The sequence below is a fragment of the Corvus brachyrhynchos genome, unplaced genomic scaffold (genome assembly GCF_000691975.1).
Source record: "Corvus brachyrhynchos isolate BGI_N302 unplaced genomic scaffold, ASM69197v1 scaffold45, whole genome shotgun sequence".
In the NCBI taxonomy this organism is placed as follows: domain Eukaryota; kingdom Metazoa; phylum Chordata; class Aves; order Passeriformes; family Corvidae; genus Corvus; species Corvus brachyrhynchos.
The window spans coordinates 1,178,958-1,189,390 of NW_008238361.1; the positions used below are offsets into that span (position 1 = coordinate 1,178,958).

General features: G+C 52.5%; 2 protein-coding genes across 2 annotated transcripts in view; one reads left to right on the forward strand and one right to left on the reverse strand.

Annotated features, from left to right (window-relative positions):
- PRPF40A (pre-mRNA processing factor 40 homolog A) overlaps positions 1-327 on the forward strand; it is a 9,579-nt gene extending 9,252 nt beyond the window's left edge. Inside the window, exon 17 of the mRNA XM_017736046.1 lies at positions 1-327. This exon is cut by the window's left edge and continues 697 nt beyond it. The gene's annotated coding sequence lies outside the window, so the exon portion shown is untranslated.
- Positions 328-1,805: 1,478 nt separating this feature from the next.
- Positions 1,806-10,433, reverse strand: part of FMNL2 (formin like 2) — a 51,435-nt gene continuing 42,807 nt past the window's right edge. Inside the window, exons 23-28 of the mRNA XM_017736019.1 lie at positions 9,719-9,848; positions 9,446-9,609; positions 9,215-9,316; positions 8,749-8,847; positions 8,212-8,335; positions 1,806-3,611 (exon numbers count right to left, since the gene is read on the reverse strand). Of these exons, the coding sequence (XP_017591508.1) occupies positions 3,505-3,611; positions 8,212-8,335; positions 8,749-8,847; positions 9,215-9,316; positions 9,446-9,609; positions 9,719-9,848 (726 nt within the window). The 3' untranslated portion in view covers positions 1,806-3,504. The remainder of the gene's footprint in view (positions 3,612-8,211; positions 8,336-8,748; positions 8,848-9,214; positions 9,317-9,445; positions 9,610-9,718; positions 9,849-10,433) is intronic.

Genomic DNA, 10,433 nt, shown 5'->3' on the forward strand with positions numbered 1-10,433 from the left:
TCCCTGAATCCCGACCCGGCCCAGCCCTGGCTGTTACTCCAGCGTTTCTCTCCACCTTTTCTCTCCCCCTTCCGAAAATTTAGGAATAAAAATCCAATGTTAAACGCAATTCCATGTGTTGCCTTAAGAACCTGCTGCAGAATGTACCTGCACAGCCCAGAGCAGCCCAGAGGAGGGAGGAGGAAGCAGCTCCAGCCCTGTTTTCCAGCCCCTGCACATTCAGGAAGGTGCCCCCAGCCCTGCTCGGTGAGAAAATTGGGAACCCGCTGTCCTTGGAATATTTTTGTACATTTTTATCGATGATTAAACCTTGTCTTTTAGCATGTACTGGTATTTATTTCTCCTTAAATACTCTGTACAGCTCTGAGCCTCATCATCACTCACAAAACCTGCTTGAAGACTCTTTCAAGATTCCTTTGCAGGAATTTTTCCCTGAATTTTGACCACTTTTACCAGTGCATAAACACCCAAAGGATCCATTTATGCAGGGAATTCTCTGGCTGGGGTGGTTACAAGGCTCAGACTCCTTAAGTAAGAACACCCTGGGATGGAAATGAGTTATTTGAAATCTAAAATGCAGGAGGTTGTAACCATTTTTTCCTGGGATGCTTTGGGATTTTCTGGGATGCTTTGGGATGGGAAAGCACATCCCAATCCTGCTGTTTCCCCCTGAAGGGTCATTGCTCATCACCCATTGCTTGGGGGAAGAACACCTGGATTTGGTCAAACAGGGCTTGTGGGAATTTTTGGCATCCTTGGGCTGTTTGGTGTGGAAATCCAGGTTGGAAGCAGTGGCAGGGAATAGATTCCAGGTTTTTCCCTGCAGCAAGTGGCTCTCCCAAGGAAGTTGCTGCTCCAGGGCTTTACCTCTGTGCTTTGCTCACCTGCCAGCCACTTCCCTGGATTTATATCCCAAAATGGGAATGCTCCAAGTGGGAACAGCCCAGCAGAGTTTGGGAAACACAAGGGCAGCTGACCCTGAAATCCTGCATGGAATTGGGAGAAGGATTTAGAGTGTGACAGGTCCTAAGGGTTTGCAGACAGGGAGGAACTTCTTCCAATACTCTTAAAAGGTTTGCCTTCATTGACTAAAGAAACTGGGAACATAAATTATTCCAGTGGTGGGGTATTTTTAACATCTTAATTCACTCTGCTGGAAGAACCTCATCTTAAGCTGAGCCTGCTTTTAAACCAAGCAAGGCAGGATTGACTTTTCCAAGGAACTGAGTTCAGGCTTATTTTCCCAGTTTTTTGGTTTTTTTTTTTGGTGTGTTTTCCTCCTCTTCCCTATTTCCCAGCCCCATTTTCTCCTGTGGCAGCCCCAGCACAGCCAACAGCTCAAACTCTGCATTCCCACCTGGAAACTGGAAGGAGTTTTAGCCAAATGGTTTCTTTTTAATGAATTTTGGGATGATTTTGAACTGTGTCCATCAATGTTGAAACCTTGGCTGTGCTGGTTAATCCTGACCCCCCTCAGAACAATTTTATTAAACCCTTCTAAAAGTTAAATTGGATTTTAATATCAAATTGTTACATTTTGCCCTAAATATCTGGATTTTTTTGAATACATTTGTGGCAAATATTAATCCCCATTTATTTCTCTGCTGGAGCTGATCCAGGTGTCTCCCCGGAACATCCGCCCCAAATTTCTTCCCTCAGCCTCTTCCAGAATAACAAAGAATCAATGCTGCAAATGATTTCAGTCTTCACCCACACAAGCTCCAGGTGTTCACCTGTCAAATATCACGATTTTTAGGGGGGGGGGAAAAGGTAAAAGTGACCCAAAAAACCCCTCTGGATTTCAGTGTAGTAGTGTAAATAGTTTATTTGATTTTATGGCAGGAACAGACCAGGAAAGGAACGTGAACTGCTTTATAAAACACTTCTAATCTTGCTAAGAAGCAGATCTATGACTAGAAAAATATTAAAGAGAACATGCCAGCTTGGCTTTCATTTTGGGCTTTAATTAAAAAAAATACCTTTGAGCTGAAGCAAATGAGATTTAGTGCTTATACCCCAACAAGTGCTGAAATTGAAATTCAAATTGTCCAGTTCTCTTTGATCCAAACTCTCATTCCAACAATGGCATGTTCTCTTTAGCAGGTCAAGTACACGGTGCTGCAAATGCAAAACTTGGCAGTTTTTCAAGGAAAAATTCCTGGAAATTGGTCAATGTGGTAACTCTGAGTCCCAAACTGTCCTTTTAGTTAAATATAAAAACAAAAACTATAAGTTAAAATAACATTCCGATTGTATAGCACAGGCTTGATGCATTTATTTCCTTTTAAACAATATTTACAATATTACCCAGAGGCTAAAGTGGGGGGGGAGAAGGGGGGAGAGTGTAAAAACCATAAAAAACTGCACCAATTTTGTAGCAAAATATCTGTACATTTAAAAACAGATTATCATATAACTACACATTATCCAAGGAAAACAAAAACCAGGGACCTCCACCAGTGGTTCACGGGAGCACAATGGAAAAGGGCAAAGAAATTCAGTGGTTAAATACTATACAAGAAATTTTACAATTAACAGATGGATGAGCCCAGGCAGGGAAGCTGGAAGCAAAATGGGCCTTGGGAAGGACAAATTTCTCCTCAGTCCAGCTCTTCCCAGCTCCTGGATGCTGCCGGCACGGAGTGGGATCCATCCCGCTGCTCCGGGGCACGGGGTGGTCCTAAATCAGCCTCCTGTCCTTTGTTAGGCTTGGAAAATGCCATGGAGAACCTAAAACCTACCGGGAATTTTAGGCTGGGCTTCCCTTCCACAGGAGCCTCAGCAGGGAATCCGAGCGGGAATGTCTTGCAGCCGGAGCAGGGTTGGAATCCCCGTGCCAGGAACTGGACTGCAGTGGTCCTCAGAGCCTAATACTGATTACTGGGTGTTAATTGCTTAGTGCTAATTAATAAATACGCTGTTATCCCAACGCTGCCTCCCTCGGCCCCCCAGCCAAGGCCCCGGAACATCCCAAAGCCCCGGCCTGGGGTGAGCTCCTGTTCCATTCCTATCCCTGTGACTGTGGGCCCACATTCCATGCGGAGGCTGCAGGGGCTTGGAAAAGGGCTGGGTTGCTCCTTGGGATTATTAATTCCATGTATAGAAAGCCCTTAAATGTCTTGGTTTGCAGTTTTAATTAAAAAAGAGCCGTTAAGTGCAGCTGAAGGCCAGGCCCGACCCTCAGCCCAGCATTAAAAGCCAAGCACATCCCAGTATTCCCAGCATTCCCAGTTTCCAACCAGTCGGGCCCACAGGAGCCCTCGCTCTCATCAACCCAACCCCCCAAACTAATCCATATTTTACATTTTGGTTACAAATCCTGCAGAGTCTTGGTGTCCAGAGAAACCCAACCAACCCCAATCCTATTGCTTGGATCCATCGGAGCAGGAGCTTCCATTTGAGGCACTTGGCGTGGAGAGCCCGGCGCCGGGCCGGGAGCCCTCCGAAGGTCCGTTTTTCCCTGGAAAAGGCGGGATGTGGAGCCCATCCCGCTCCCTGGCAGGCTCACATGGCCAGCTCGGCGCCGTTGGAGCGCAGCCCGTGCTCGTCGAAGCGGCGGCGCACGCTCCTCCTCAGCGCGTCGGCCCGGCGGTACGGCTGGTTCCGGAGATCTGCGGGGAGCCGGGAGTCAGGAGCGCCGGCACGGACACACGGACACACGGCACACGCAGGACAGACAGGGAAAGGCCCGCTGGAAGCCAGTCAAAGCAGCTTGTGGAGGACGGGAGCAGGGATTGGCGCAGCGCAGGGAGCAGGACGGACGTGCCCGGAACTACGCGCCCCAGCGGCCGGTTAATACTGGTGGGATCGGGATGCTGGTGGGACCACGGGAATTGTGCTGTGGGAATGGCCCCAAGAGCCCTCTCAAAGGCCACATGGACCCCAGTGAGCTGGTTTGAGGTGTGCCCTGGGCGTTCCCACACTCCCTCAACGCCGCAGCTGGAGGATGTTCCACCTCACGGCAGGGGTGTGACCCATGGGTTCAGCCGCAGCAGGACGGATTTAGGATCCCTACATCTCATTTAGCATGGAATAATGGAATCATTCAGGTTGGCAAGGACCTCCAAGATCTTAAAGAGGTGCCCTGGGATTCTCCAGCTGCCAGCCCACCTCCTGGCCGGAGAGATGCTGGAAGGGCCAAAGGAGGGGAGAGCTCGGGAGGGAACACTGAGCATGGGATGGGACGGATGGATGGATGGAAGAGGGAGAAAGCTGATGGATGTGATGATGGAAGCCCATTACAGGTGGCCCATGTGCTGTGCACCTACAACACAACAAGCACTGAAGACAATTCCAGTTCTAATATTTCTCTCCTGGCCAACAAATCTGTGCTGGACTGGGCAAATCCCTCAGATTTCCTGGATAACTTGTGCTGGAGTTGACACACAACTCCCAAACTTCTCAGCTCTCCTCTCTCCACGCCTGCAGCTGGAGATTGTCCACCTCATGCAGAACCCAACTGTGGGGCTGCAACGCGTGGGGACAAAGCTATTTTGGGCTGGACTTGAAAAGAAATGGCCAAAACAGGGTGTGAAGGTGGTCACCAACCCACACCACATGGGGACAAGGCTGTTTTGGGCTCAACTGGAATTTAAAAGGCCAAAAGGGAATGTGAAGATGGTCACCAACCAAAGGCACTTGGGGACAAGACTATTTTGGGCTCAACTTGATGAGAAATGGCCAAACCAGAGTGTGATGGTGGTCACCAACCAACACCACCTGGGACAGGACTATTCTGGGCCGGACTTGAGGAGAAGTGGCCAAAATGGAGTGTGAACTTGGTCACCAACCAACATCACCTGGGGACAAGGCTGTTTTGGGCTCAACTTGAAGTGGCCAAAACAGTGTGATGATGGTCACCAGCCACCATCCTGTGGATCCCTGCACCTCAGAGGGGAGAATCAAGGATCTGGGTCTCCACTGGCCTCGAGGGTCTCACCAGTATTAGCTCAGCCACATCTACCACCAGCTGCCTGGCACAGAGAGAGAGGAGGAAGCCAAGTAAAAAGTGATGCTTGCCAGCTCTGGGACTCCTCCACCACGGCTGTGCTAGAAGAAATCCTTACCCTCGAGTGAACATTGGGAAATTTAGTGATATTATTCTTCTTTAGGGCTAAACAGAAAAAAAACAGAACAAAACAAAAACAACAAACAAAAACAAAACACAAAAAATGATGGTTAAGTAAAAAAATGGGATGGAGAATGAAGAGCAAGTCAAGTCAGCGTTCAAACCTCCCGGGCAGAAAGCACGGAGCAGGAGGGGTTAGACAGGCCAGGAGGGACAGGAGGCCGCTCCCTACCCCAATTCCAAGCTGCTTTGAAGGTTGGCTCCAGGAAGAGAACACAGCAGAGAAGCCGGAAGGGCAGAGAAGCGCGGAGCGGGTTAGTTTGTGGATTTCTTGGCAGCACTGCTGCAGTTACACAGAGAACAGGGGGAGGAGCACTGTTGGCTTCTTAAGCTGAGTCCTTAATGAGGACAACAGTGTCCTGGGACATGCTGGGTTAGGGACACCCTTGGGACAATGGGCACCACCATGGGAATCGCTCAGTTCCATGTCAGGTTTTCCTTGGCACCGTTCCCGTGGTTCTGCCCTGTATTTCCCGTGACTCCCAGCCCTGCTCCCCTCTCCCCCTGCTCCATGCACTGAGCCCAGCCTCGGCAGAGTCCAGGCTCAGTGAGAATTCCCGATGCCATGAAAGAAAGCTGGCATGGAACTGACACGGAATAAGGGTTAAATACGGATGTGACCAAAGGAGGAGAGATTTTACCCTGCTGTTCCACCCCATGCAGCCAAACATGCAGGTGCTGGTTAGGAATCCTAAACCATCCCATGGGTGTTATTCCCGAGCCAGAAGCCACCCCCAAGGCCCTTCCCAAGGTCCATGCAGCCCGGAATTCCGCTCTGGCGTGCAGCTGAGGTGCCACATGCACAGCCCCCCGAGGTGACACAGACAAGCCAAGTGAGCTGTCACTGCCTGGGCTCCTCAGTCCTTGCACTGCAGGAGACTCATCCCAGTGACTCCCACCTTGCTGTTCTATGGGACACAAGGACAGCCAGACGGGATGGGATGAAGAGGACATGCAACAGAGGGGACACCACTACAACGTCAGGAGGACGCTGGACACCACTACACACTCAACAGTCACAGAGTCCTGGCTGAGATCCACACAAACAAAGTGGCAAAAAGCCTACAGCGACCTTCCTGGTTTCTAAGAGCGGCAGGTGTGAAAGAGGGAGAGTTTAGTAATGGAATTCCTCAGGGACAACAGGGTCGCAGAAGAACCGAGAGCCGCGCTTGGCGCTTCGGGCGGTGAACGGCACCGTCTTCAGCACTGCATGGGAACAACAACAGCCACACACAAACCAACGTCAGCACTGCTCCAGGCCACCACAGGGACAGCTCAGCGCTCCCACAGGGACACTGGGACACCTCCAGCCTGCTCCTCACGGGCCCTTGGACAAGGTGGTTGTGAGGCTTGAGGAGATATTTCATCCACTCGTGGAATCCCAGCGTGGTTTGGGTTGGGAGGGACCTTAAAATCATCTCATCCCACCCCTGCCATGGGCAGGGACACCTCCCACTGTCCCAGGCTGCTCCAAGCCCCAGTGTCCAACCTGGCCTTGAGCACTGCCAGGGATCCAGGGGCAGCCACAGCTGCTCTGGGCACCCTGTGCCAGGAATTCCTTCCCAATCCCTGATCTTCCCTTCAGCTTAAAGCCATTCCCCCTTGGCCTATAATAAAATAATTTCCTTGAAGAACTTGCTTTAAGATGTGCTACAGGTTTGTGGGAAGACCCCCTTGGTGTTTGGGATCAGAGTCCTGAAATGGTTTGGGGTTCAGAGGGACCCTGAAGCCCACCCAGTGCCACCCCTGCCCTGGGCAGGGAAACCTCCCACTGTCCCAGGCTGCTCCAAGCCCCAGTGTCCAGCCTGGCCTTGGACACTGCCAGGGATGGGGAGGTGCAGGATTTACTGGGATATCTCCAGGGATGGGGAGGTGATCTCAGTCCTACCTGACCTTCCATGCCTGACCTTTCCTCCTCCGTGGCTTGAGGCCCCAAGATGGGCAAATCCAGGCACCAGAGCACAGGAAATGTTTAATTCGAGCCTGGCACCCTCTCCTCTGGACGTTTTTTCCATAGGGATGGGTGTCTGCCACACAATCTGTTCCTCCCACAGAACAGAACCGTTTTTCCAATTAAATGAACTCCCAGGAGTCCGGAGGAGTTGTGGAAGCAATGCCAGGTTGGATATCATCGCCACCCTGCCCTTTAAATGAGGAATGTTATCTCAGGGCCGTTAATCAAGGTTAAAATGAGTTGGGAAAGCTTCACACACTTCATCCAGTTGGGCAAAAACTCCCTGGATTTCCTTAGTGAGGGATCAAACAGCTCTCCTGCCCTGCTGCAGGAAAAACTCCTGTGGAAAACTTCCAGGAGCAGTTGGCAAAGACCTTTTTTTTGAGCTTCTGTGCAAGGGAATGGAGTTTGTGAAGCTCCTGAGGTGTTAAATCATGTTCCTTCCACACCACAGGTGAAGAATTTGTGGAAAACTCCAAATACTGCAATCCCAGCAGCTGGGAGGGCTAAAAAGGATTGAATTCCTGGGCAAAAGGCAGCTCAGGTGGCTCCTTTTAGCAGCAAGTATTTGCAGCCAAGTCCTGACTGTGCCTGGCTGCACCAGGAGCTGTGTCCCTTCCCTCTGGGATGGGCAGGAAAACCTGGAGCAGGTTGGGGTCACCAGGGGTTGACTGAAAGATTTCTGAGCTCAATCCTAACGAAAACAGAGGCACTGACACTGACCCCATTTGTGGGGAGCAAAAAGGGTCACCAGGGGTTGACTGAAGGATTTCTGAGTTCAATCCTAACGAAAACAGAGGCTCTTCCTCCTGACACTGACCCCATTTGTGGGGAGCAAAAAGGGATCTGGGACAGATCCACATGGCACAGCTGGAGCAGCTGCTGGGATCAGGCACTCCCTACCTGCTCCAAAAACCTGGGAATGTCCCCACAAGCTGGAAGAGAAGGAGCGGAACCTTCTGCACTTGCTGCACAGCACACAACCAACGCCCTCAGGAGGACACGAAGCCCTGAGCGGCCACTCGGCAGATCCACCCTGTTGTTCCTGAGGCTGGCATTCCCAGCTGGCTGGCAGAGCCCTGTTGCTCCTGGCATTCCCAGCTGGCTGGCAGGGTGGGGAGGAGGGTACCTGTGATGATGTCCTCGATGGCGCCGTCCTTGCCCTCGTACACGTGCCGGTTGTCCTTGACCTGCCGGCGCCGCAGCTCCGCGATCAGCTCCTGCTGCTGCCGCTTGCTCTTGTGGGAAGGGGACTGGGAACACGCACAGGGATGGTCAGGATGGACCTCTGGCTCTCCTGGGCTTCTTCCTGAACCTCTCACACCCATTTGTCCCACCAGCTCCCACAGGAACTGCCGATTTCCACCCCCTTCTATCCCAAGGCTGGGAACAGCCGTGTGCCGGTTGCTCCCACTCCATGGAGAAGCCAGGGAAGGACAAAGTTTAGCTCGTGGAAATAAGGACAACACAACATTCCACCTGTTTAGTTTTCCTTCTGCAGACTTCCCAAGCAGCAGAACATACACTGGAACTTCTCCAGCTTATCCCAGCTCCCTCCATAAAAACTTCCAGACTCTTTTCCAGGCAACTACAATTCCTCACTTGGAGCTGAGGTTTCTGAGTAGCAGGAACATGATCCCACCTGGAAGCCGTATCTGTGCCATACCTTTTGGTCCTGTTGCTCCATCAATGCCTCTTGCTCCATGAGTTTTTCCATTAAGGCCTGTTCCTGCTTTTTCCTCAGCTCGTTTTCTTCTTCTGCTTGCTGTTTGTGAGAAAATCCATGGGTTAGAGATGTGAGGGAGGAATGGGATCCTGTGCCAAAATGGGGCTGTCTGAGAAAGGGAGAAGGAGAAGAGAAAGGAGGAGAAAGGAGGAGAAAGGAGGAGAAAGGAGGAGAAAGGAGGAGAAAGGAGGAGAAAGGAGGAGAAAGGAGGAGAAAGGAGGAGAAAGGAGGAGAAAGGAGGAGAAGAAAGAGGAGGAGGAGAAGAAGAGAAAGGGGAGGAGAAGGAAGATAAGAAGGAAGGGGAGGAGAAGGAGGAGAAAGACAAGGAGAAAAGGAGGAGGAGGAAGAAGAACAGAAGAAAGAGGGGGAGGAAGAGGACAAGGAGGAGGACAAGGACAAGGTTTACCTTGTAGGCCTTCACAAAGCGGACGAACACCGGGAAGAAGACCGAGGGCGGGGTTGTCTTGGGATTCTCCCCGAAATACTTCACAGCATCATCAAAGGCATCCTGCAACAGGCACAGCTTCAGAGCCCTGCACACCCTCCCAGGCATCCTCCCCACCCCCAGCATTCCATGGAAACAGCCCATCCCTGGGTGTCACCCCCCTCACCGCAAATCCCAGGAACACAGAAGTACCTGGGCTATTTTGGCATCGTCCTGGAGCTTCTTGAGCTTGCCCTCGTTGCTCTGGATGAAGTCCTTGAGCATGGTGTTGTGGTCGTGCATGGTGTACTCGCGCTTGGTCAGCTCCAGGCCCCGCTGCAGCTCCTTCACGTCCAGCAGGACGTTCTCCAGGGACACTGCGAAAGGAAACAGGAATGCTCAGCCCACAGGCTGAGTGATTCCCGGCGGGCAGAGCCTGCTGTGCCAGGAAACGCCATCCCAGGAGGCTGCAGGAGGCTGCTGCACCTGCTGCTGCCTTCTCCACGTAGTGCAGCTCGTTGTAGAACAGGGCCACGTGCTGGTACTTCTCCTTCACCACGTTGGAGATGTAGTGCAGCAGCGTCTGCTTCCGGTCTGTCGACTTCGTTTCCAGGAGCTGGGAAGAGCAGGAGCAGAGGTGTGGGGAGCTGGGAGCAGGCTCCAAGCTCAGGGACTCACCGGTGCTGCCCCAGCGTCTTTTCCATGCTGGAAGCACCAGTGGAGTCCCTCAGCAGCCACTCACCCTCGGGTCACCACAACCCCCTGAAGGGCCACAGGGCTGGGATGGAGACGATGGAAAACTGGGAAAGGACCTAGGGGTGATGAACATGAGCCCAGGGGTGCCCAGGTGGGCAAGAGGCCAGTGGCCCCTGGGCTGTGCCAGCCCTGGTGTGACACAGCCCCAGGGCAGTGCCCGTCCCTGTGCTGGCGCTGCTGGGGCACCTCCAGTGCTGGGGACAGCTCTGGGACAAGGGGGACCCTGAGGGGCTGGAGGAGTCCAGGGAAGGGAACGGAGCTGGGAAGGGGCTGGAGAATTCCTGAGGGAGCTGGGAAAGGGGCTCAGCCTGGAGCAAAGGAGGCTCAGGGGGGACCTTGTGGCTCTGCACAAGTCCCTGACAGGAGGGGGCAGCCGGGGGGGCCGGGCTCGGCTGGCAGGGAACAGGGACAGGAGGAGAGGGAACGGCCTCAGGCTGGGCCAGGG